This window comes from Epinephelus fuscoguttatus, linkage group LG15 (assembly GCF_011397635.1).
Source record: "Epinephelus fuscoguttatus linkage group LG15, E.fuscoguttatus.final_Chr_v1".
In the NCBI taxonomy this organism is placed as follows: Eukaryota; Metazoa; Chordata; class Actinopteri; order Perciformes; family Serranidae; genus Epinephelus; species Epinephelus fuscoguttatus.
The window spans coordinates 29,169,895-29,197,261 of record NC_064766.1 but is presented as its reverse complement, the minus strand read 5'-3'; the positions used below and the strand labels follow the sequence as shown (position 1 = coordinate 29,197,261).

Genomic DNA, 27,367 nt, shown 5'->3' with positions numbered 1-27,367 from the left:
ATACACACTTTTCAAATAATCTGCCATGCAGCCCGCGTCTGATTCACTTTGTCTTTCATCCTGTGGTTATTTCTCTGTCCTGCTGTGTCAGACTATTGGCCTAATTGGCAACTATAAGCCCAATGCCCGACTTGTGTGTGTGTATGTGGAGGGTGTGTGCCCATACCCCGATGGGAAAGTAATCCAATGAAGCCATTTTTGTCAGCCGCTCTGTGCCCTGCGTTTACCTTTTCGGCCTGCCAGTTTTCCTGCTGCGACTGCACACTTAGCTGAGGGATTGCTCTTCTTTGTGCCAGTGTGTGTGTGTGTGTGTGCCTTGTGTTTGTCTATGAGTGTGCATATTCTCCACCCACGTATCTCGGTAGTCGTGTTATTCCAGGAAATCCTCCCTCTGAGTCTGTCGAGTAGAAGCGAGGCTGTCATAAAAAGGAGAGATAGAGCTCTCAAGGCTCAATTAAGAACACAGTCCCTTTGATAGAGCTGATAGTGTTAGCGGGAAAATAGTGTTAAGCTGTCAACAAGCTTAGTTTACTACCGGAGCTATTGATCTGCTCCAAAATTGTTGGCATTTACAAGAGACTCGGTTGTGTGGGTGCACCGGCGGCACACGGTGCTTCCGGAGAATTGATGTTTGAAACTGCTGCAGACCGGGGGACATGTAGTGGAAAAGGGTCCATTCATACGTTGTTTTGATGAAGAGCGTCCTTTGAAGGTCTTTTGTCATCAACAGTAAAGGGAGGAAGAGGAATGGAGGAGTTGTTGTGCACCAGCAGAGGGAGCCCAACACACCCTCGGTCTGAACCCTGAGGGCATACTGATGTAACAGCAGGGTGGATGCTCACAGGTCTCTCACGGTTCCTTTTTGTCCTGCTGTCCTCAGCCGGTCTTCACTTTCCTTCTGCATTCCTTCTGACTCAGTGTCTGCTCCTTTTTTTTGTTGTTGTTTCCTTGCACCCACTTCTCCCTTTCTGCATCCTCCCGGTGGGGAACGGAGCAGACTATTTCTATTTTCGTGTCTTCCCCCTCTCTCTCTAAATATACCTCCTCAATCCTAGAAAACACAGGAGCATGACTGGGAGCCCCGCGCTTCCTTCCACTGCAAGTGTATGCTGATTAGTGTGTACTAATAGAGGTGGATAAATGATTTAATTCCAAATTCTGCCTGAAAACTGCCGCGCAAATGGATGTATAATTGAATTAATAATCAAGAGAGGGCAGGGAGGGAGAGGAAAAACAACAAAACATGGGGAAAATGTGACTCAACTGTGGTTTATGTTATAGTCTTGAGGTTTACTGTAATCTGTAATTGGTCTCGGAACTACGGTACACTTGAAGCTTTTTATTGGATTGGCCTTAGGGTGCGGGGAGGCGGTGGGTGAAGGGAATTGCTGTATTGCTTTGTAAGGTTAACATAGGGGTGAGCTGTTAGTGCAGAGGCAAGCATATGTAAAGCCTCCCCTCACACACATGTCGTATGATTCACATAACATCCTGACTGTGGTATAATGTTGGGTCAAAGGTCTCCTCTGGTTTAATTGCTTTAATCTATAATGGTTGCTTGTAGTTATCGGCAGAGCCATACTTCACCAAGTGTGTGTGTGTGAGTCCGAGAAATTGCTACGCTCCCATGTAACAACCGTGACCTTGGACAGAAGATGATATAGATCGACGCTCCCATCAGAGAGCAGCGGAGACAGACAGCAAGCGCGAGCACCCTCCTGTTTTTCTTGTCTACCTCCTCCACTCCAATCCATCTCTAATCCCCGTCTTTCATATCTGCCCTTCTCTCCCTCCTGGCCTCCATCTCTCTCTCTCCTTACTTGTTTCCCCTTTTGTTTTCTCCTTCTTTACTCCCTCCCTCCCCTCTTCCTCTCTCTGACCTCCAGTAGCAGTGTAACAGTTGGACAGCCCGCTGTATGTTTTCTGTAATGAGGTGGAGCTCCTATATCTGCTTAACACAGGCCCATGCACATGCACACATGAATGCATGTGCACGTGCATGCACACACCCCCACACACAATCATGCTATCGTAATGTATGGCTGGGGGGCAGTTTGGTGGTCTCGGTCCAGAGAATAGTGTCATGTATTCCCGGGGCTGGCTGATAGATGGGGTTATAAATACAGCTCAGTGACAGAGAAGGATTCTGCTGTGAGGGCTTCACCTCATGGATTCATTGTGTGTGTGCGTGTGTGTGTGAGAGAGAGAGAGAGAGAGAGAAAGAGAGAAAAAGAGAGAGAAGGGGGGACTGAAATTATAAATAAAAGACAAATCCACAAGAGAGAATCCGTGAGACAAAACAAAAGCGATAAGAAAAAAGAGAATAAATTTCTATGTGTTCTGTTGAGCCCCCGCAGAGCCTTTGTGTTTTATTTGATGGTAGTCGGTGGTTGCTAAATATGGTTTTGTATTCAGCCCTGCTAATTCAAATTCTTTTGTTTCGGCAAAGATAAATCGTTAACCCTTAACAGTCAGTTTCTCCATGTCAAATGTAATAGTTTGACATTATGTGTAGGCTGTACACTTTCTCGCCGAGAAGATAGATACTAGTCACATGTCTGTACGCTAAATATGAAGCTATAGGCAGCAGCTGGTGAGCATAGCTTAGTATATGGACTGTAGACTATTCAGCCATCACCATCTTGGTTCTTTGGGGCCAGAGGTGAACATATTTGGGCGAGAGGCTGGCGCTCTGGAGGAGCAAGGGGTGGATCTGACTCGAGGACACTATCTGTTGACAGCCTGTCTCTGAAATGAGCCTTCCCTTAATTATGCGGAACTTTAAGCCTTATTAAAATGTAAATGGGTAAATTGTAAAAGAATTCACCCCTGTACAGTTGTCATGAATGGGGGAATTAGCTAAAGAGACCAAAAATCATTTTTTGTACGAGGGCATTAAGATGTTTATTTCTGCTTTAACATGGGAGTCTATGAGGATCCGCTGGCTTCTAGAGCCAGTCTCATGTGGCCGTTCAAGGAACTGCAGGTTTAGGCACTTCTGTGTTGGCTTCATTTTTCAGCCTTGGAGGTTGCCCTTTGATAAGGATTGGAAACAGCTAGCAAGCTCTGTCCAGGGGTAAAAAAAAAATCCCAACCTATCAGCACCTTTAAAGCTCACCAATTAACATGTTATATCTGCAGAATTTGTGCACAAACTGAGGGTCTGAAAATGACCACATGTGGTTTTACAGGGGGTTGTTTCTGACCTCCTGGAGTCTTTTCATCAGTGTGAGATTGCCAGGAAGTCATGGCCGAGAAGTAGTCCAGCACACAACAACAATAAAGCCACAAATAGTCATTTTGACAGTGCGGCTTTTGTTTGTATTCAACAAAGGAGACATAAAGTGTTCGTTGGTGAGGTTTACACATAAAGGGCATTGTTTTTGTGTGATGAATTCACTTCAAGCTGTTATTATTTTCACGAGTACCATTACACAGAACACAAATACTATGCGACGAAAAAGCAACTTAATTTTTTTTGGGAATGTGGTTGATTTTTCTGACCTTTCCCAGGGCAAATAAAGGCATTGACCAATCATGTTGTGTGGAACATCAACACAGAGACTCCGTAGTCCGAACTAAGAGCAAACAAGCAAACTTTATCACGCCTTTCAACCTTACAAAGGCAGTGCATACGAGATCCACTATTTTTCACAATAAAAGTCCTACACATTGACACTGCGTAACTGTTTACCAGATGGAACTCAAATTCACTCAAAGCATTTTGCTGAAGGGAAACCCAATAAAGTAACTTACAATAATTTCCGGTTTTTGGTCCTCTGCCTCCTCAGATGCGGCGCGAGCATCCCCAGAAGGACCTCATCTTTATTTCTGAAGAATGACCCGGCTCACCTCTAGTTAAACTTTTCACTGAATAAGTGTTGCAACTGCTGCAAAAATGTGCTGTGTCACTGCCAGAACAAATACTTTGGAGAGAATTATTTGTCAGCGTGTGTTTCACATTTTCACGTTGTTTATTCATCACACCCTCTGTGTACAAATGCTCTCAGAGGTTCCAGGCTAGCTGTTTCCCCCTTCCAGCTGTTATGCTAAGCTAAACTAACCATCAACTAGCTGCAGTTTCAAATTTACCGGTGTGAGAGTGGTATATCGTCATCTTAATCTTGGCAAGAGAGAGAACAAAGGGATCTTTCTCCAACTGTCAGACTAGACCTTGAAAGCGTGAAGTCTGATGTGTCAGTCAAGTTGATCTGCAGACTGTGCTGTTAAAAGAAAGGACAGAAAAAGCATCTGGACTATATTCCCCAGTACGCATATGAGTTTAGTTTTTCTCTTTATGGTGTAAACAAATGCAAACTGAGTTAAATTAACTACAGTGCAGCCACACAGTACAGACTTTTCTCACTTCTTTAATTGCTTTATGGAGTGCACTCATCAGTTAAAAATCGATACTGTATCTTAATGTGACTTTTAATTAATTGTACCTTTTCTAGAAGTTGATACACGACACAGCAGCTGCTTTATAACATATTATTTCATTTTCCACAAATAATGTGAACATATGTGTGTCTTAAACAGCCAGAACTGAACTGTAGGCTTGAGTGATTTCCGCCGGATGCAGAGTTCATTAATGTCAAAGGAAGCCTTCCCTCAGTGTGTGATGTCTGATGGCTGGAGTGAAGTTTTGGGTATAAGTGGGGCCCCCACCACGTCTGCTGACCCCCCTCCCCCTCTGAACAAGCCCTTAACTGCTGGTCAAATCACTGATCACTGGGCCTTGACCACTCTCCACTCGCCACTCGAACACACACACACACACACACACACACACACACAATTTTCCTCTGATCGCCCCTCCTCACTCATATCCACCCCAGCACCCCCTGCCCTGACCTTTAATTTGACTAAATTGAATTTGGTTGTTTCCGTACCTCTCCCTCTCTTTCTGTTTTCCTCTTGTTGTTTGCTCTGCGGGCTTGGCTCGTGCCACGGCTGTGAAAGGCTGCATTAGCCAGCTTTACAAACAAACAGCCGAGGATTTGGGTCAGCCGTAGATATAGTATGTTTGCTGACCGGCGCTGCAATCTTTTCTCTGCTGATGATGAACAGCTGTGAAGGTTTCACAAGAGCAAAATTCCTGAGGACTTAAGCTGGACTGTAACTGCCAGAAAATATTCACAGCTTCTTTTCTATTTTACTTCACAGTAGATTCATACATGGGAAAGTCAGTTTATATATTTCAGGGCTCCTGAGTTAGATTTAAGACTTTTTAAGAGCCTTTTAAAACCACTCAGGTTGAAATTTAAGACCAATTTTACAAAAACCAAAAGTAACATGAACTGACATTAATCATGCAGGGTTAGGGAAAACAGGTACAAAGGTACAACAGAACTAGGAAATACCTGATGTGTGTTGGCGGGTTTGTGTGGGATGTGGGATTCCCCTGCCTTGATTACCATCATGCAAAGTTTTAAAAACATTTTGCATAAAACACACAGAGCCTCCTATGCATTGCCATTTACCGGTTTTGGATGTGCCGTAAAATCTTGATTAAATAGACAGTTTTTGTTGACATTGCACTTCCCCATGTCGTCCAGGGTACAGTGACAGTTAGCTGGCAGGCAATGGATCCTCTGCTCTTAGCATTCAGGCTGAAAACAAAATATGAATGTTGTTGGTTCCACTGTCCTGATCTTCATGATTTTAATGTGAGAGTCATTTCATAAATTAATTTAAAAAAATTATGTTACCAATTATTTGGAAATTTTACAATGCAGTGTGAGGAAAAAAAACAATTAATAAAACCCTACTTTCCATTTCTTTGTATTTTTAAGAATTTTGAAAACACTGATTTAAGACATTTCAACACCAATTAAGGCCTTAGTTTTTGCATTTTAAGACTTTATAAGGATCTGCAGGAACCCTGTATTATATCACTGCATGCTTGAAATGGATTTATATATCCAAGAACAGCTCTGAAGTACAGTTCCCCCATGACTGAAACTGACTCCATGTACAAATCAGTATTTTCAAAGCCTTAAAAAACCTTTTTGAAGTTTTCTTCATGAGAAAATTACACTGTTTGGAACATGCGTGTTTGTGCAGCTTCTCAGATGCCTTCTTGCAAGTAACAAATGATACCTTTTTATCCTTTGTTGACCCCGTTTGCTGATTTGTAGACCTGCGTCTTCTCGACATTTGTCTCGACACACAAGAAGAGCTTTTTCCACTGATGCAAGGATGTTAGCTGAGTCAGGTAATGGTTTGCCAGACAAAACTGAGCATTAGCGAACACGGCCAAGCTAACAAATGTTTCTCTGTTGGTTTGGGGTGTTTTGCAAACATAATTCCTTCATAAATTTCCCTGCAGTACATCCATCTGCCCCCCTTATCCCTTTTTAGCGTCAGTTTAAGCTTGTTCTGCTGCCCTGTTTACTATGTTATGGTGTCCACATCAGTGCAAATTGGTTTAAGTTTGATTTGATAGCAGCAGCTGGGCAGACAGACACATTGCCAGACAGACAATTATTGTAGGCGTGTGTGTGTTTATGTCATATGGGTGTGTACTGACTGTAGCAACCTGTCTCAACACACTTTTATCTGACATGTGATTTCCTAACCGTCTTCGCTGCCGTGACTTACTCCTGAGATTCTAGGCCAATTTACCCTCCTGTGACCAACCACTGTGTGACAGCTGTGTGCACGAGTGTGTGTGAAAGTGTGTGTCCCGTCAGGAGGAATGTCATAAGAACTAACAAAGCACAACAAAGGTCAAGAAAGAGATAAACACAAGAGGAGGAGTTTAGAGAAACACATTCCTGCAGAATTATCTGTGTCTTATTAAGGAGAAAGAGCTTTATCTATCACTGCTCATTCACTCTATTCACTCTGCACAAGCTATTTTATTTCACTTCTCTAAATGAATGGTGCGTCACAGTGTGTGCGTAGGCCCATGTGTGGAGGCGTCTGTGCCTGTGGTTTGTACTCTAAGTTGTTTCTGAATCCTCAAGGTCTCCAGTTTGTGTGGGCTGGTGTGTCTGTGTGTGTCGTTACGGCTGTGTGTGGATGTGTTTGTTGCTCTTTGCCCTTGATGAGTTGCTGGCATACTGTTGGAAGAAGCTTATTAAAAAAACAAGTGTCTGGATCTGACTGGGTGTCACAGTTCAACACCGTAAGCGTTCAACCAGCACGCACAGACAAACCCGTACACCCACGTACACACTCACACACACACACACACACACACACACACACACACACACTCAGAGCCTCTTCAAGCGACAAACTAGGGCAGTGCTCCTGTCATAGTCTGTCAGAATGGCATCTTTTCTGTTCTGCTAGTGCTGCCAGTGTATATGAAATAGCAGAGTAGGCTAATGTACTTTCCGCCACAGCGGAAGGGGGAGGGAGGTCCAAAAATGCAAGCTCAACGAGGTGCAGTTCATCACGTACACGGATATTTTCATAAACATTTTTAGCATTGCGCGCCATCTGCCTTTTGGGTTGCCAGGGTTTTTTTTTTTTTCCAAGGCTTTGGAGAAGGTTTTCAATAAACCATGCGCATCCCATTTAGAAATCACTTCACTAAAGCAGCTGCCTTGAAAAAGAGCTTCTTAACATCACATTTATTTATTTTTTTACCCATGTGGTACTGCTGTGGAGTAGACATCTTACGGCTGTTGTCTTGACTTATTTTTTACCTGAAAATTGGGTTAGATCTGGTATATTTCTGCTGGCTTATTCACAAAAAGCCAACCTCACAGTTTAGACCTACATTAAGAGCTTTAGATAAATGATGTAGATCTGTTTTCCTGTTTGCCTTGTTTCATTTTCCTACAAAGTTTTGCTTGGTTAATCTGAATAAGCGGTTTTGTTTTGTTGCATCAGTTTAAAGGGACAGCTCACCCCCTCTTACCTGTAGTGCTGTTTATCAATTTAGATTGTTTTAAAAGTTGCTGAGTGTTGGAGATATCAGCCGTAGAGATGCTTTTTCTCAAATATAATAAAACTGGAGGGCACTCAGCCTGCACCAACTGTATCACCATGCAGAAGGAGGTGTGCATCTACTGCTAGCTCACCGATCACGACTGAGCTAGCTAACGTTACAGCTTAAGGAGGGCACTACTAATGTAACTCTATTGCCACATAGAAGGAGGTGTGCATCTACTCATGGATAATTGGCTTGTGACAAATGTCAATATTAATGGCGTCCTCCTCTGCTGAGCTGTTAGCTAGCTTAGTAGTGCTAGGTGAGCTAGCTGGAGATACATGCTTCCTTCTGCACTGTGATACCGGTGGCAGGTGTAGTTCAGTAGAAAGAAAATAGTTCCGACATGAATCTGCTCACAACAAGGTCTGTGGATTATCTTGAGTAACCGAGTGCTTTGAGCACCACGAGTCGAGTGCCATCTAGTTCCATTATATTCAAGAGAAGGCAGACATCTCTACGGCTGATTTCTCCAACACTCGGCAACTCACACCAAAACAATCTAGATAAATAGCACTACAGGTGAGAGGAAAAATATGTATTTTTGATTTTGTGGTGAACTGTCCCTTTAAGCCGCATCAACAGCATGCTGTATCAGTGCTTTCCTTGCTTGTGTCCCTGCCTCACATAATGATTCAGTAGCTCCCACATGCTGTTCAGTGTTTACCTCAGTCTGCACTTTGGTGGTTCTCTGTGTACGCAGCATTTTGTCAGTCTGGAAGATGTCCACCGCCTCTTCGTAACACAACCTCTCCGGGACAAAGACACCTGATGGAGACAGAGAGTAACGAGTTCAGTTTGATATCAGGCAAATAAAAACAGAATGAACTACTTGTTTTGACACAAAGGAGTTGATTGAAGCCAACTTAAATGTCTTTATCATTCTTGATAACTTTCTTACTTAAATGTCATTTGCACTGATAGTGTTAACATCTGCCCTCACATTCATGTCTTATAGCACACTTGTTGTAGACCAGCTAATATTTTAAGTGTCTTGATTGACTGGCCAGTCAGTGATTAAAGATACATGTACCCTAGTGTCTCAATGATATGATAATTATATGGAAAATATAGTAAAGTCATCTATATACATGATTCATACATGAACTACATCCAGCTTTTTTCTGCCACATGATAACATTTATCTCCTGGTGTGGCTCAGCTAACATATTTTATTTTGTCTAACACTTATGTGCAGATAACCCTGCTCGTATACATTTCTTATGGCTGAGTTTAATGATAAAGAAGGTTATGAAATCATACTTTGTTGAAGCAAATGAATATCTAAGGACAAATTAATCAATCCATTCAAACATTTACTAGTTTCTTTTTGCAGTTTAAGGGCAAATGATAATTATTTTTTATGCTTTGATCCACTTTTCTATTAACTTGTGATTCAGACACCCAACTATTATTTAGCCATGCATGTAATAGCTAATTGAATTTTATTGGTGTGTTTCACAGAATCAGCTTTTACCTTCAGTGATCCGCTGCTGTCTATCAGTCATTTGTAAAGCTATATGCTGCTGTGTAATTATCTATACGATTCAGTCCAACCCAATTTAATTTTGTGTTTGTCGAAGTGTGGAGGATCAACATTACATTTCCCCCGAACAAAACGGGAAGTTAGAAAGCAGGGGTGATTGAACTGAATCAAAGAAAAATTAGGATTAGAATTTAATTTAAATCCATTGAATTATTCATAGGCACATTGGGTTTGCAGACAGCTATCACACTCAAATAAGAATAACATTTTTTCCTCTGGAATCATAATAGATCCCATCTCAGCCCGCCCTAAACTCTTTATAGAAAAATCAAATTAAGAAAATTGCAGATTGGGATGTGACTGCTTTAGGGGAAACATGTCCCGCACACACAAACAGCACATAATAGAGGCTGAAAATCTGAATACAAACATTTGTAGTTTGGCTGTAAAACCTTTCACAATTTATCTGCACTTTGATGAATGCTCGTGAGAACAACTGTACAGTTTAAACTTTAAAAGACGTTCAAAGTAAAGCTCCAAATTCAGGGTGTAAAAGGACAGCCGACAGACCGCACTTCAAACACATTTCATGTTTTATACATGGAATATGTTCATCAGTGCAGACTTTTCACACAGGAGCAAATACAGTAGCAGACAACAAATAGATTTCTCTACTAAAGAAGTTAAATGATTGTTGACTTTAATAATGAACACACTGAGTTTCCAACCTTTTTCCTTAAAGGATCCTTTTCTGTTATGAGTAAACTGGCGACCCCTGAAGACGTGACATATATATTTTGTATTATATTCAATGCATAACAACAGCAGTACAGAACAACTGATAGACTGTACAATGACTTCAAATAGTGAATGTAATAACTGGTGATATCCTGAGGTCCTTTTATGCAATCCTCTGTCTGTATGATTATTTTTGAAACAATCCTACATACTTATGGGCTTCTTTATTGATAAATTCAGTGTTGTCTCCTCCCTGACGCTTGGCCATTATCCTATAAGCTCCCTGGTTGTGTTAACTGTTTACTTTCTTAATGCAGGACGAGGCTGTTTAGCGGCGAGTGAAGGCTTTGTGAATATAGCTTGTGTTCAAGTCTTCACTGTGCTCTTATTTTGTGACATTTTTTTAAAGTTTATAACTTGAATAATCATCCAGACTTTAAAAATAGCAGGAAATAAAGGAAATGCTGAGATATAGGCCTACTGTATATATTAGAAAAAAAACAAGCAAACAGATTCCTTATCTTATACCCTTTAAAAAAAAAAAAAAAAAAAAAGGCCTCACAACCCCCCATGAAGCTGTGGTGACCCCTAGTGGGGGTCGGGAACCCCTTGTTAAGAACTAGTCTGCTAGAGAACACAAAATTTAGAAATTTTAGTTCATATCTGAATATGTTAACTTATGAGTAAGAACATGCTTCATTTTATACAGAAAAAAAAGAAAAACTATTCAAAACGAATGTTGCATTTCCTTCACATCTTGTCACTGCTGGTTATAAAGTTACCCATTTCCTGTAACATACATGCAAGGTGACAATATAATATGTTAAGTATTTCCTCCATACAAAACTATGTCTTACTGGAAGAGGTCCAATGAAAGAACTGAGAGTGAAGTTTCTTCGTCTAACAAAATAATGGATAGAAAAAGTCACTCACTACTGTAAAGATCCATCGATATGTATCAATATGTTGATTCAGTAGTCAATGATCCAATATCATTGATGTAAATTAAAAGCATTGATATATATCATCATTTTTAAAGGTCCAGTGTGTGGGATTTAGCGACATCTAGGGGTGATGTTGCGTATGTGAAAGTTCTCTTTTGTGCAAAGTGTGCAGGAGAACTACAGCGGCCAATGTGAAAACGCAAATGGCACTGTAGAGAGCCATTGTTTGGTTTGTCCGTTATGGGCTACTGTAGAAACAACAGGGCGGACTTCATGGGAGAGGACCCGCTCCTTATGTAGATATAAACAACTCATTCCAAGGTGATGAGAACACTATTCTTATTTTCAGATAGTTATTAACAAATGAAAACATAGATATGAATATTATATACTACTTCTGCCAATAGATGCCCTTAAATCCTACACACTGGACCTATAACATATGCCTTTATATTGAAATTTCCATGTCACGTCTGTGTCCAAGCTCACCTCCTTCCTAAACATTCTAACAGTACCAGCAGCCTGACGCCACGCAGAGCATGGTAAGCAGCCAAGGAAAAGACAATCAGGATATCTCAAATCGATCACAGGCCCCTGAATTCAATCAAATCGAAATCTTATCGTGGCAGACTTTGTCCTATCAGCAAATATATCATCATCTTAAGAATCAATATGATGTCTTGTCATGATGAAACTTGTGATTTACACCCCTCGAGATAAGGATAGGACAGATATACAGTAACACACAGCTCCTATAAAATAGCTTGAACGGAGGGCAGGCGTGCCGAAAGGAGAGGAGACTAAAAGCGAGCAGACTGATTGAGAGCCTCTGGTGGTTTGTGGATGAGTGGAGGGAGGACTGATGAAAAGACAGCCAGAGAGAAAAAGTAGCAGTCTCGGTATGACGCCAGTTTGTTCCTAAAGTTCAGAGCTCAACTCTTCCCACTCCTTCATCCTGCTCTCCGCCGGCCCGTTTGTTGCCCTGACAACACTCTCAATCGTTGAACTGCACTCTCAGTGGAGTGGAAGCAGGGGAAGGTCTGTGTGTGTGGCGGCACTAAGATATTGGGTGCATGTGCGTGTGTGTATAAGTGTGTGTGTGTACTCGTGTGCAGTTGTATAACTGTTTTATTTATTGCATCTGGGTGTATTTGAGTACAGTGAGTTATCTCGGTATATGGAGCAAGCTGCAAAGCCCTGTGCTCCAGCAGGTACTTCAGTTTTACTGTGTATTTTATTTCCTCGTTTATCAACCCGTTTTTGTTCAACCTCAGTGGTGATGTCTGTCTAATGAACTGAATTCAATTTAAATGTTCAACAATTTGGGAAATACATTTATTAGCTTTCTTGCCATGAGAAGATTGATACTCATGTCTGAACACTATATGCAGCTATGTATTGTAAGCCGACAGTTAGCCTACCTTATCATAAAGACTGAAAACAGGGGAAACGTCGAGTCTGGCTCAAAGGTAGAGTAACAAAATCTACCTACATCTTAACACTCGCATTCAGTGGCTCAAGTGCAACTGGGAAATGCCACAAAGGGTTGGTGAATACACCCGGGATCGATGGCTCAAGCGCTGCTGGCAAACCGAAACTAACTGGAGAAACTGGACTTTGGAGCGATCGCTGTTTGTTTTGGGGGAAACAGGCTGTTGGAGAAATGGGCTCTCCGTCCAGTGGGATGTTTTTTGGATTAATGGGGCTTCAAAATTTTGGTAACAATGGCATGGCACCATTTCCAGTTATTATGCGAAGCTAAGCTAAGACATGAGAGTGGTATTGATCCTCTAATCCATCTCCAATAACTGTATTTCTCAAAGTATTAAACAATTTATTTGATAAAGGAAGAAATATTGGAAACTTGTGTACATAATTTGGAAATTTTAAGTGGATATTGACGCAAACTGTACACTTAATTCAAATAATATTAAATATGTCACACTGTTTTTAATTTTTTAAAATTATGTATATATATTTTTTATAAATTATATATATATATATATATATATATATATATATATATATATATATATATATATATATATATATATATATATATATATATATATATATATATATATATATATATAGATACACACATATATATTCTTTTTTATAAATTACTATTGAGTCCAACTAAACATGTAGGGCTTATAATACATACATTTACTGGTGTTTTTCAATAATGATAAGGAAGGTGAAAATCAGATTAGAAAATACAATTCAAAAACAAAAATAGAATAAAATTTAAAAGTAAATCCCACTGCAACACAATCTCTGTGGTGCATCAGAATATATTTTTTAGATTACTTTGTGCTCAAAAGGAATCATCAGCATCTTATTTGCATTTTCTTTCCATTTTTCCCTTCCCTTTCTATTACCGGAAGATTTTCTGCCACAAGAGCACCTTGATTACTGTAGACTGCAGCTGTCAGCATTTTCCTGCAGCAGGAAACATAACAACTTTTGGGGGTGTTGGGACATAAAACCTTGGTGAAAATCACTTTAAGCTGATGAACGAAAACAATGAGGCTTATACATGTTGTATCAGCATGTTGAATGTTGGTGTCAGCAAGCCGGGCTTCATTATATATCACGTCTACCGGTGTAATACTTTGTGTACTGAGCTGAAAAGATGTGAACTCATTATGTAGTCACATATTGTACTCTATATTGAGTGTGTGTGGTGGTCTTATTGAGCAGTCTTTCTCTTTGTGGCCCTGGCACCATCCTGAGGTGTGTGTGTGACTCAGTTTAGTGTGTGAGTGTGTGTATAAGCATCCTGGTCTCTTTGTGCGCCAGTCTGGCTGTTGGCAGCGCTGTTTGATTCTTGGCAGGTGGATCACAGCTTCTTGCGGCCCAGCTGAAGCGGTGGATGCCGACCAGAGAGTGAGAGAGAGGCAGAGAGACTTAAACAAACAGGAGGAGGAGCGAGGAAAAGAGAGGAAGACCGACAGTCAGAGAGAGATGGAGAGAGAGACACCCCAGAGGGAGGAAACAGGAGTGAGAAGAAAAATAGACAGACACAGAAGGAGCTGAAGAGACAAAGAGAGTGAAAAATGTTTGGGGTTTTCTGCACATGGTTCTATAAGTACTGTACTTTCAGCAGTTTACAGCATTTGTACAGGAATTTACAAATTCACACCCTCCACCTCCACCTCCTCCTCCTCCTCATCTTTCACTCTCAGAATGTAAACCTCACAGCTTGGTGCTGAAAATCAATAAGACAGCGTGTCTCTCTGTAATCGAACAACTCTCTCAGTAATCAGGTCGCATGTGCATGTGTATGGATCTGTGCATTTATGCCCCCTGATGAAAGCATGGAAATCATCAGATGTGTGTGTGTGTGTGTGTGTGTGTGTGTGTGTGTGTGTGTGTGTGTGTGTGTGTGTGTGTGGATTTGTTTGTGTGGAAATGGTATTTTAAGGAAGACATAGGGGTGTAGCACCAAATTCTGGGTCCAGTGTATAAGCAGTCTCTCAAGCAGCTTTTGATTTTTCTTTTTGCAAGGTCAGTTTCCTCTCTTTCCCTCTCCTTTCTTTCTTTCTTTTCTTTGTTTGGCATCCTGATTTTCCTCTCATGGTGAAAGACATGACAGTGTACTTGCTCCAGCAGTATATTCAATCACGCACTCGGCTCTGGCTTCGTTTAGGGACGAATCCTAGTGCGAATCGGACTAAACCATTTTCCAACTTTAAGGGATGGGAGGGGCCTCAGAGAGCCTCCACTATTGCTTTTATATAAAGTGCAGCCTTTCAATTGATTGATCCAGCCAGTTTTAAGTTAGATGACATTTCTACTACTAATAATAATATCTATTTGTATAGCACTTACCTACTCAAAGCTACAAAGACAACAAAACAATACAAAGGAAATAAACACAACAGTTACAAATCAAAAAGTACATATCAGGCATTAAAAGGGAAAGCTTTCCTATAAGAATATGTTTCAAGCAATGATTTAAAAACAGGTAATGTGGTAGCCAGCCTGATCCCCTCAGGCAGAGAAGTCCAGAGCCTCGGGGCCTTGACGGCAAAAGCCCAATCACCTTTAGTTACTTACCTCAATCTAAGGATGACTAGTGAGGGGAGGCTTGAGGATCTCAAGTCACGACTTGGAGCGAATGTAGTCAGAAGCCCGGTGCTTAACCATGTTGAGCTTTAAAAGTTAATGAAATAATTTTAAAATCAAATCTGAAGTTAACTGGCAGCCAGCAGAGGCAGGCGAGAACTGGGGTGATAACCTATGATTTGTTGCAGTTAAAATACGAGCTGCAGCGTTCTGCACCGAGCTACTGAAGATTTACTGAGGCATGCAAACAGTGCGTTGCAGTAGTGGAGGCGTGAGAATACAAAAGCATGAGTAACCTTTTCCTTGGTGTTGTCACTGAGCACTCAGATTTGGAAGGTGCTCCACTATGGGTATGATATGTCATGTTTAGCAGCTCATCAGCCCAAAAAGTGTGTGTGTGTAAGAGAGAAAGTTTCTGGTCATTAGATCGAACATGAGCCCGGTCTGAGTGACTGATTGATGAGCTTGGTGTTTTTATTCTGGGCCAAAGCAGGCCTGGCCCAGGCTTAGATTTCACACACACACACACACACACACACACACACACACACACACACACAATTTAGCCAGTTCCCTGGAGAAAGAGAAGAGGGAGAGGGAGACAGAGTGGGAGTGTTTAGAGATGGATAGACAGATAAATAAGAAGTGTGGCTTTGTTTTTGTCTGGGAAAGGAAACTACATAATTTTTTTTCAGGATTTCGCTGTTTTCTTCTCATCATTCACACACACACAGACACACACACTGATACATAAAGTATATGCATACTGGCTGTGTCAGCAGACAGGAAGCTATAGCTAATACATAATTGATGAGTCTAGTCATTGATTACAAGTGATAAGTGGTATTGACAGGAGGTGTGAGGGGAAGAGGAAAAGTGTCGATGTGTAGGTTTATGTATGTGTGTGTTTTCCCAGCGGGCTGCAAAATGGCTTTTGAATATGTAATGGCCTCTGTAACACATTTGCTTACACGACTTTAAAGGTCCCATACTGATAAAAGTTAGATTTAAAGGTCTTTTTATTATTATAAAGCACATAGAAGTGCTATATAAATACCAGAAAGACACAGTCCGCATCCAGAGACTGAGCATTTAAACGAGCTGTCAGGACTTCCTGGTTGTTGTGATGTCAGAACTACACTATATAAATGTAGGAACTGTTGCTATAGTGCCGTTACAGTCATTCCCTGACTGCAGTGACTGTACAGAGACGCTGAGGGAGCAGATGTGGAAGACCCGAGAACAGTAATCAATCACAGCAGACTGCGTTTTTTTGAGGGGGCTTAAAAAGACAGGCATTACAGTGGAGTGTTTCAGACAGAGGGTCAATACAGGTGAATTCAAGCAGACAGTATGAGAACAATATAGTTTTTTGAACATTAAAACATGTTAAAATGTTCTAGTAGAAACCCCAAATACAAGGATGAACCTGAAACTGATCACAATATGGGACCTTTAATCAAGTTTCTACATGATGAGTGACTCCACAGACAGAGCTCAATACTACTCGGTGAGGTGTGGAGTTAGTGTCAGCAGGAAATAGGCTGGCCAAAAGATACAGAACCATCCTGAAAACATTTTTATCTGTGTCTAGACTAAACAAAATCAGCGTGTGTTGGAGAGCAGATTTCTGAACTTTCAACACAGCATGGCTAGCTGCAACCCCTGCCTACCAGTCTTTATGCTAAGCAAGGCTAACCTCCCATCGATTTTCACACCAAACTGTCTGACAGAAAATCATACTATCCAAAATGTTGAGCTATTTAAACAACAACAACAAAGAACAAGTCAGGAGCAAATGCCTTTCAGAACACAAACCGAGGCATGGGAGCTGGAAAATATGCACTTATTACAATGACTTGTTGAGTACACGTTATAAACATACAGAGTAAAAAGGAGAAAGGGGAGAAGGACTAGAGGAATGTGACAATAGGTACACCCTGGACAGGTCACCAGACTATCACAGGGCTGACACATAGAGACAGACAACCATTCACACTCACATTCACACCTTGGGATAATTTAGAGTCACCAATTAACCTGCATGTCTTTGGACTGTGGGAGGAAGCCGGAGTGAACCCACGCTGACACAGGGAGAACATGCAAACTCTGTACAGAAGGGCTTTTCTCAAAATTCAGTAAAAATTTCCTTGATATTTGGATGGAAGCCCAACTAGAGAAAACTTGAGTTCTTGGTGAGTTTTGAGATCAGATCAAAATGTGCTCATATACACAGTCAGTGCATATGCACCAGCTAGCTAACAGCTAACATCTGTGCAGTCTGTAAATTGGTAGTTTGGAGTCAATAAAAACAGTTGTAGCGTGAATAAAGAGGTGAAAATTCACATCTTTACTCCGCAGGATATTCCACAGAATATACAGGGTGGCCGCAGTTCCTTAAAAAGTCTTAAAATGTTATGTGAAAAGTATTATACTGTCTTAAATTCAGAATGAATGGGTCTTAAATGTTTTTTTAGTCACATCACAGATATAAGTTTTAGTGTTGGTGCTATAGGAAACACAATTCTAACAGGAGGGATATACTATTTCACGGGGTACCAGACTTCAACACAACACCTGTATGTGTGCAATGCCCGTATTTTGGCCCCCTCAATGTACTTAGATCACACAATGAGTCTGCATCGTTAAACTAGGAACTTGCAAGCTACGGAAAAATGTGAAAATGCAAGTGAAAGGACAAATTAAAATCAGTGCCTGGAAGTGTTTATGAAGCAAACTGCGCTGTATATTGAAAGTGTTTCAAACGTGGTAAATTTTGAACTGACATTAATGTGCGTACTTGGAAAGAGCATATTTTCATGTTTGGTATGTATTTCCATTGCAAGTTTGGTCTTAAATGTCATTTGAAGTGGAATTAAAAAGGTCTTAAAAAGTCTTAAATTTAACATGTTATACTAGCAGACACCCTGATATAAACATGCGGCAGTTTCTTGATTAAAAAGTAGTCCCAGTGTTTATGTGTCATCAGCCCACTGTTTCTAGGGAGAGATGCATTGATACTGTAATCAGATGACTTTTTAAAAATTGTTTAAAGCACTAAAAATGCCACTCAGGGAAATGAGAACATGTTTTTGTAATTTAAGTGAACCGACCCTTTAATTAACCCGGCTTTGTCCTGTGTACATGAAAAGGTATTGCAGTAAATGAGTCACAGAGAATATCATTGGCAGCAACGACTGTATGTGAAACAGATAATTTTGCTAAATTCCACGAACCTTGTTGATGGGTAGCTTTTATCTCTGAGTGTGTGTGTGTGTGTGTGTGTGTGTCTCTGTTGGGTCCTGAAATCACATATTATTATACCATTATGTCCAATTTCTGCACGCCACTCAAATGCCCATGAACTGAGGAAAGCAGTCTAAATGGTCTTTAGTCTCTGTGAATACACACATGGGCTGGAGGCTGCCTGTGACCTTTTGCTGCTCAGCACCTCTCCTCCACTGTTTTCCATCTCATCCCTCTCATTCAATCTATCTCTCCCTCCCTTGCTCACCTGGGCTCTGCTGTGCAGCCTCCCGCTCTGCTTCATTATACCGTGTGTGCACTATTTTCTCCGTCGCTGTTTTCTCACGCAGACGCTGCTGTGTGCGGCGTTACACGCGCATACGCACATGTACACTCACTAATACAGCATGACATGCCTCCCTGCTGTCACGGTGTGCTGAGCTGAGGAGAACGGCTGGGATTCAGTGAGGGCTGATGAACAGCATGGGTGCGAGGGGAAGAGAAAGAGGGGGAAAGATAGGAAAAGAGGAGGTTGGACCAATTTTACAGTCCCTTTGTTATAGCTACAGGCAGTATGGATACACAGAGGGGCTTGTAAACAGGCACTTTCAATCCTCTTCAATTGAGTGATTAGTCTCATTTGCATTCAGGAAGGCAAACTGTGTTTTCTCTTTACTTTGGAGGAGTTTTTCCAGGTCACTGCTTATAAAAAAATGGAGGGAATATGAAAGTGTGCCGCTGTAAAGTGATGCAGTCAGTTTAAATTGCGTCAGGTCAGCGACTCACCCGTCTGATCTGGGATCCATGGATTGAAAGCATAGGTTCAAAGATTTCGATAGAGGGAGGATAACCTGAAAGAGCCACAATGTGTGTGACTGAAAGAGAGAGGGAGAGAAGAAAGAGAGAAGCAGCAGTCTCTGCAGATGGATACTGATTAAATATTGATGGTCAGCGGTGTTGAAGGCTTGATTAGGGCCTGACTGAGCCAAGCCTTAACAACCACACACACACACACACACACACACACTAACAAGTGACACACACAGGTGGAGAACCTCGCTCCAGAATCTGGGCAGGTTTTCATTATGCCTCCCACCGGTCAACCTGCCACCTTCCTCATCCTCACCTTCCTGCATCCTGCCTCCACTTCCTCTAGTCACACACAGAGAGATCTCACACAGGAAACAACATTCAATCTACATTCAAGCTACTGTTTGCACTTTGTCCTTGAGGACTCTTTTCTATTAAAGTGATACTTCAACAAAATCTTCTCAGCATGAAAGTTATATTATTAGAACTCTTTTCAGGCTTGAAAGTTGCTGAAAGGGCTGGCTCACCCAAACGACAAAAACACATTTTCTCATTTATCTATGGTGTCACACAGTCATGGAGATAGTTTCAGTTTTATGTGCTGAGGTTTGGAGATATCCATCGCCAGAAACAATGTCTGGATAATCCACAGACCTTGTTGTCAACAGTTTTATGGGCGCTGTTTTTTTTCGATACAGTTGGACGTGAAGGGTTCACAGAAGGGTCTGTGGATATTCCAGAGTAACAAGTTTTCATTCTTTCAGTGCAACAAAAACAACTGAATTCAACTCTATTGTATCTGGGTGAAATTTCAGATGTGTACTTTAAAGCAGTGTTTCCCAGCTGATGGGTCACGGGTCCATTCTGAATGGACCGCAAGTGACTTGCTAACATGTCGAGCTTGTCAAAAACATACTTTATTTTGAAGTACAGTGAATTTCCGTGCCGTTTACTGCTTTAGAGTTAGTAACTAAGAGACAGCTGCTTCACAGCAAACTAGCTCGACGACATGATTACACATAAGTATGACGCTGAATGTATTAAACTGTGTGGACCTCGAACTAATGACTACAGAGAAATGCGGACCCCGTGGCTGCACCAGTTAGGAACCACTGCTTTTAAAACATCTGTATACTCAGGGAAAGTGAGAAAATTTGTTTGCTTTTTGTAATTTTGGTGAATTGATCCTTTCAAGGGAAACAGGAATTGCGGCAAGGCTGTGGATTGAAATTGTGAGTACGCTGTTTTTTAAAAGTGAAATATTGACAGAAATTTCACAAATCTCAGCGAATGACTGAGCTTGGATTAAGTGTTTCTGTCCATTACAACACCTAAAGGGTATAATTTCTAAACTAACCACCCATCTCGAGTCACTCTATTAAATGGGCATTATTAGTGGTTATTAGCTTGATAGATATGGGTTACAAGAATCTTGGTCAAGGTTGTTATAGTTAACTAAACTAAAAACTAAAACTAGGTGTTTAGTTTGCGGCAATAAAAATAAAAACTAGACTTTAGGAAAAATAAAAATGCACTGAAACAACATTGTGTACACACAAAACTAATTAAAATCAATTAACTATATAAAGGAAATGTTTCTAGTTTTTGTCTTTGTCAACTGTTAAATTTGTTGGTGCATATGGTCGTCGTTGTCGTCGTCGACATTACTGTGAGTCAACTGCCTTCACAAAGTGACTTTAAGATCTTACTCCACACCTTTAAGGCCGTCCACAACCAAGCTCCTCTGTTCCTCTCCCAACTCCTGCACATCCACACCCCCACCTGAACTCTCAGGTCTTCCTCTTGCATTCCTCTTGCTCTAGACCCCATGACCACCATGGCTCTCCCCCCGCCTCTGGAACTCCCTCCCACCGGACATTCGTAGCATCAACTCTTTCTCATGGTCCTGCTGCACTGACTACTAGGGTTGTCATGAGAACCAATACTTCTGTACCAAGTCAATGCCAACACGCAAAAAATACGTCGGTACCTGTTTTGTTTTGTTTTTTGGGTTTTTTTTGGGTACTGTAAGTACCGGATACAACTTTGCCCTCAGCGGGCCGTGTCGATTCCTCTTGGAACTAACAGGGGCAGCATAGGTGTGTCAGTCGGTGCCGAGGACGAGCACCTGTTCTCCATCGTCTTGGCTAGAAACAGTGGCTTTTTTCTGGTATCGTGACAAGCCTACTGACTACTATGTTCAGATTGCCATTATCAGCACATTAAATGCCACTGATGTTCCACTTTCATTTTTGTAGGTTTAGACGCAAAGACTACATGGTTAGGTTCAGAAAAAAACATCATGGTTTGGCTTAAAATAAATACTTTATGTTTGTAAGGTGACATAAGTAATTCAAGGTTGCGGTTTGTTGTCATACTGGACACAAACTCCAGTCTCCTGGGTGAAAGTCCTGTGTTTGACCCGTTCACCATCCCAACAACCCTCTTTCTTGCTCTTCAGACAGTACTAATGTCACATCAGCTTACTTCCTCTGTTGCAGCATAATAATAAACACAACCATTTAATATGCTGATGATGACATTCTCAACATACTAGTCGACCACTTAAACACCCATTTAATCCAGCGATACCACTCGAACGGGGTGAACACCAACACACGGGCCTGCGTGTGGGCTTCACAGGGTAGAGAGTGCTAAGACAAAAGCAATGTGTTTAGCCACATGCTGGCAAAATGTGACTGTTTGTACTGAGAACACAGACGAACACCAAAGTAGATGGTTTGAAAAACATTTTAATTCATTTTATGTGGCATGAAAACTTTCCAAACAATCCATTGTGAGCACTTTGAATACAGCTCGACCACAGACCCCTCTCGCCTTAAAAAACACAAGCTTCAAGTGTTTAACGGCCGTTTTTCAAGCCCACGGGGTGAGTGGTCAGTACTCAAAAGAGAGGCATTTGGGTGGAGTATCACTACAATGTCTAAAATGTAAATATGACAGTAAAATATACTCTTGCCTCTGTGTGTCTCGATGCTGTTTCACTGACTGACTTTGGGTCCCCTTGAACCGTAACAGCTGCAGCACAACCACAGTAATCTTAAAGTTGAAATTATAGGTTTACCACTGCTTGTGATTCCACTGCTGTTGTACTCCGACACAACAAAAGACACCCTTGTATATATCAAGAAAACATCTTGGATTTTTTTATATGGAAGGTTTTGATATTGTGTGATGCGTTCAAGACCGCAATATCTCTTCACTGTCTGTGGAAAGCATGATTGTTTTCAGGAAATGGGGATTTAGAGATAAACAGTTTTTATAAGTGTTTGTTAAGTTTGTTTTCTCTCCTCTGTGTTCTTGCAGTTACGTTGCTGGACTCCATGTCAGCCTTGGCTGACCTGGGCTGGGAGGCTTATCCTAATGAGGGGGTGAGTAAATGCAGCACAACACACACACAAACAAAACCCATCTCCTCTTTATGCCAGCGCTGGCACGGAAAGTATAAATCTGATCACAGCTAGCGGGTTGACATGTTTTATTTTCAGGGAACGAGCAGGGACTCCGAGCTACGAGCAGCAGCACTGGAGTGTGTGCTTTAGAGAGCACTGGGTTCTTCAGCGCTCCTTGCTAAATCGGGAGTCTGCAGGGGGAATTTACAAATTATTTCCGCTGCGCTGAAAACGTGTGGCATCGGAGCCTCCATTTAGTACGGGTTGCGATTTTTTGGGGATGGAGTGAAGGGACAGGGTGGCAGGGTAGATATTCTTACATAAGCTGAGATGTTGTGTACATTTTTGTGTGTATGTGTGTGTTTTGAGCGTTACATAACTAGCCTTTTGCAGGTATAGGGACCAAGGGAGTCTGGAGTGTAGCCACCGTGCATCAGAAAATGACAACAGGGAAGTGAGAGGAGAGGAAAAGGGCGAGAGTGTAGAGCGGGGAAGAACGATGAAGTGCATTGAATAAAGAAATAAGAGTGGGTTCTGTATGTCACTCTGGCGCAGGAGCTGTTGAATGGCGCTGAATTAATTCTATTTCCCCTTGAGTCACACTTCCTCTCCACTATTCAGCATCAGTGTGTTAAATCGCAGGATGCCACACGCAGTTTCATGGTTGTGCGCAGCAGAGAGGCAGCTGAAGTGAGGAGAGCGAAGCAAGGTTGTTTTCTCAAGCAATCAAGGGTTTCGAGTTCACTTTATTAAAATGCTCTGATGACTGTGTGGCCATATTATGGATGTTTGTGTATGCTTTTCTTTTCTTTTTTTTTTTTTCCACTAACGTCTTTATAGAAGAACAGAATGTGTTCCATCTGTAGCTAAGCCAAAAGGTTCAATCTAATTTTGAAAACCAAAGAGCACACAAGTTACTTTTATTGAAAATATGGTTCAGTTTGGGGCGGTTTAATCACGGCCCCGGAAAAGCACATGTGTTGTTAGTTTACCCTCAAAGAAATGTGTTGACTGGAGAGCAGAATATATATAATAAACTCGGCCCTGTATATCTTCTTTCATGAGCTGTCAACATAGACGGGATCTGGCATCTCCTCCCTGAATGTGCACAGAAAGGAAACCAGCTCTATGTGCATCCACACAGCATCGTTGTCAAAGAAATACGATAAATAGATCTGTGATATCACTGCATCGACTGAGACATTGTAAAAACAAGTGTTTTCTCTGAGTTTCTTTGCTTTGGGGTCAGACACAAGCTCTATCAGCTGCTTATCTGAAAAAGGAAATTATTAAATTGGTTAAAGCTGGTAAAGCATTTGCTTTCAAGGTTGTTCTTATTTCACCTTGTGGTACGACATGAAGGTGATGTTATCTTCCTCCTGTATAAACATAATCCTCCTCACTTATTTCAGTCTAGTCATTGTCAGTTAAAAAGGCAAAAAGCTAAATTGGATGAAATATAGCTGCCTCTGCTTCTTAAAATAGGCGCACCAATTTCTTCACTTAGCTATGACTTTGCCATAAATTAAGAGCGGTGTTTCTCTTAAGGAGCTGGAGGCAAACCAAAGCAAATGAAGTGCATCTGATGCGGCATAAACAAACAGAAAAAGGTGAACTGAAGGGAAGGAGATTCTGACAAACGAGTTTTAGTTTTTCAAGTTTTGGGAGAGGCGTGAGCTCTGCAGTGTCATATCAATGCTGTATTTATATCTGCTGTTTGAAAAGCTCTTAAAGGTCCAGTGTGTAGGATTTAGGGGGATCTTGGAAGAAATGGAAAATAATATTCATAGCTATGTTTTCTGTAGTTTATAATCACCTGAAACTAAGAATCAGTGTGTCTTTGTTAGCTTTTCTAGATATGGAGCAGCCTCTTTCATGTTGCACTGTCATGTGTCTACATTAGCCCAGGATGCCCTTTTGCATTTTTATGTTGTAGTGAAGGCCACCGTACTCCTACACGCTTGGAAAAGGGAGGGGGATTCAGTTGGTTGTAATCTGTGGTGACAGTTTTTCCTGTGTCCTCACGTACAGGGCAGTTGAATGCTTTTATTGTGAAAGGGAATGCTATTAACTTAGTGGAGCGAAAACAAGTCATGTTAGTATTACACATATGATGCTATATTGTAAATAATCAAGCTCCTCTTAAATCATTTCTGTTTATTTTCTGTGTCTTCCTCCCCCAGCGCCGTCTGGTTGTCTTTTCACTATCCGTTAAAGTTCGGATGCTCTTTTTGTACAGCTATGGTTACAGACTTTCTCTCCACGTCCCTACACTGAGGCCTGAGCTGAGGATGACAAGCTCTTACTGCGGTTTGTGGGAACAAGCAAATCTCCAGCACGTCATCAAAGCAAACAAAGTCTTTTACCTCACTGCACTATCTTGAGGAAAACCATGTGCCAAGCTAAATGCTTCTTGCCATTGTTGGAATGAGCCCTTCACATTGGGAGCAGGTCCAATTCCATCGTTGTCATGTTTATACAATAGCCCAGAGCATTTTTACACTGAAGTGAAGGCCACCATAGATTCTCCTACACGCTTGGAAAGGGAGGGGTATTTTATTGGTTGTAATCTGTGTCCTTATGTAAAGGACAATTGCATGCTTTTATTGTGAAAGGAAATACGTCTAAGTTAGTGGAGCAAAAACAAGTCTGAGCAACAAGATGTGGACATGTTCTGCACAAGGGGTGTCACGATAAATGGTACTGACAATAATGGTGATATTTAAAAATGAAACAGTAAGATCATGTAAATATTACACACACTACTGTGTAAATAATCACGCGCCTCTTAAATAATTTCAATTCCTTTCTGTTCTCGCTTTGTCTTCTCTCCCCTGATGCCATCTGGTCGCCTTTTCACTATCCATTAAAGTGTGAATGCTCTTTTTGTAAGATTTTGTACAGTTACAGTCACAGACTTTCTCTCCGTCTCCCTACACTTGTATTTTGAGTGTAATTTAATCACCAAATGAAGAGACAAAACACACAATAAGCACATTTAAAGATTATTTCACTGATAGCAATATTATTTTTTTCCAAATTTACAGATATCGTGATTTTAGCAATGATAAGTGTGTAGTGAAAATTTAATAGCCAGCCCTATTCTGCACTATACAGCCAGCTGAACTTTTTTATATACTGCAAGGAGAAGTAAGTAGAAACAGTGAGCTGTTGGATGAAGAGCTGAAGATGACAAGCTCTCACTGCTGTTTATGGAAACCAGTAAATCTCCAGCACGTCATCAAAGCAAACAATGTCTTTACCTCGCTGTGCTATCCTGAGGAAAACCATGTGCCTAGCTAAATGCCTCTTACCATTCTTCAACAGCACTTCATGTATCATGATGTAAAACTCTGCATCTCCGTTTGTGCCGTAAAACTATCCAGCAAATTTAGAGTTAAATCTAACCTGATGGCATACACCATAAAAAGCAGTATGGAGACTTGTGGCGGCTGCCAGTCCTGTTGGCAACAGTATTATTTGTTTAATATAATTATACATGTGTCTCAAAATTTAATATGGTGATGATTTATTAATAGAAATGGATCTAACGTAGAGGAGAAGAGAAGGCATAGAGTGATAGGAGAGTGACAGACTGAGGGAACAGAGGGCTGTGAGATGGTCTTGTGTTTCATAACAGGAGGATTATCTAGTTGACCTTTGCACTTTAAACCTGAGGACTGGGGCAGTTCCCACCAATCTGAGACCACTGTCTACCTGAATTAGTCCAAACCACACTTGACCCCCGCAGGTCACGCTTAATCCAAGCCGTGCAGGGCCGGATGTGCCTGAGACGGCGTGGAGCGACCCACTTCTGTCACCAGGCAGGGGTGTTCCTTGTGAGGGACACAAAACAGATACGTCTTAATGATGTTTGAAAATGGAGGGGCCCCACAGCATCTCTACCCCCCCCCCCCCATGCTCCCCCCTTTCCTCTTTCTTCATCTTCCATCTCTCTTTTTCCCTCCCCTCTCCTCCTCTGTGCCCCCTTCTCACTAAGCCAGAGCTTGTTCCAGAGTTTGGGGGCCAATTACGTCCTCGTAGGTGTACCCATCAGATGATTGCAGGAGGAGGGATATTATGTTAAGCTGGTGAATGGTTGAACTTAAACCCTGATCCGACGTCTCTGCTTCACTTCAAAGCAATCAAGCGGGCTCGGCGCTGATTGGCCGAGGTGATTGAAGGTTCAGGGAGGAGGGTTTCATTCTGAATGTTAATTAGTGTTCAGGCTGAACCAACGCAGGCAACAGTTTTCACTTCACATGTGTGTGTTTAGAGAGTAAGAAAAAAAGGGGAGCTTAAACTCTTCTGCCTATCCAAACATTTTCCTTGTTGTGTTTTCAGTGGATTTTTCTCTCAAGTGGCTGGTGTATCATTAGCAAATACGGGGGCGAGCAGGTTGTTTCCATGTTCATAAACACACCTGTGCTGTGCACCAAGCAAATGTGACAATGAACAGACCCGCCAACTAGGGAAATAAGTCGCTCACCAGGAAGTGGCAGTAATCCAGCCACTCCAAACTCTGCCTACAAAGAAATAAACAAAGACATCATAAAGCCCTCTTTATCCCTCAATGACTATTCCCATAAATGCTTTAATCACCACTCCCTGGGGACTCAGCTTTGTGTGTTTGTGTGCGCGCGCGTGGGTGTGTGCGACCGTCCTGTGATGTCCGACTGGTCTCAGCTCTGCACAGATGGGTCTATTT

The 27,367-nt window shown here is 41.5% G+C and overlaps 1 protein-coding gene and 1 long non-coding RNA gene across 5 annotated transcripts in view; one reads left to right on the top strand and one right to left on the bottom strand.

Annotated features, from left to right (window-relative positions):
* The window catches only part of LOC125901808 (uncharacterized), a 203,470-nt gene that overhangs the window by 66,160 nt on the left and 109,943 nt on the right, over positions 1-27,367 (bottom strand). For both annotated transcript variants that reach the window (XR_007451032.1, XR_007451033.1), the window contains exon 3: positions 8,616-8,716. This is a non-coding gene — a long non-coding RNA (uncharacterized LOC125901808). The remainder of the gene's footprint in view (positions 1-8,615; positions 8,717-27,367) is intronic.
* epha4b (eph receptor A4b) overlaps positions 1-27,367 on the top strand; it is a 117,897-nt gene that overhangs the window by 1,908 nt on the left and 88,622 nt on the right. For all 3 annotated transcript variants that reach the window (XM_049597725.1, XM_049597724.1, XM_049597723.1), the window contains exon 2: positions 22,574-22,638. In XM_049597725.1, the coding sequence (XP_049453682.1) occupies positions 22,574-22,638 (65 nt within the window). The remainder of the gene's footprint in view (positions 1-22,573; positions 22,639-27,367) is intronic.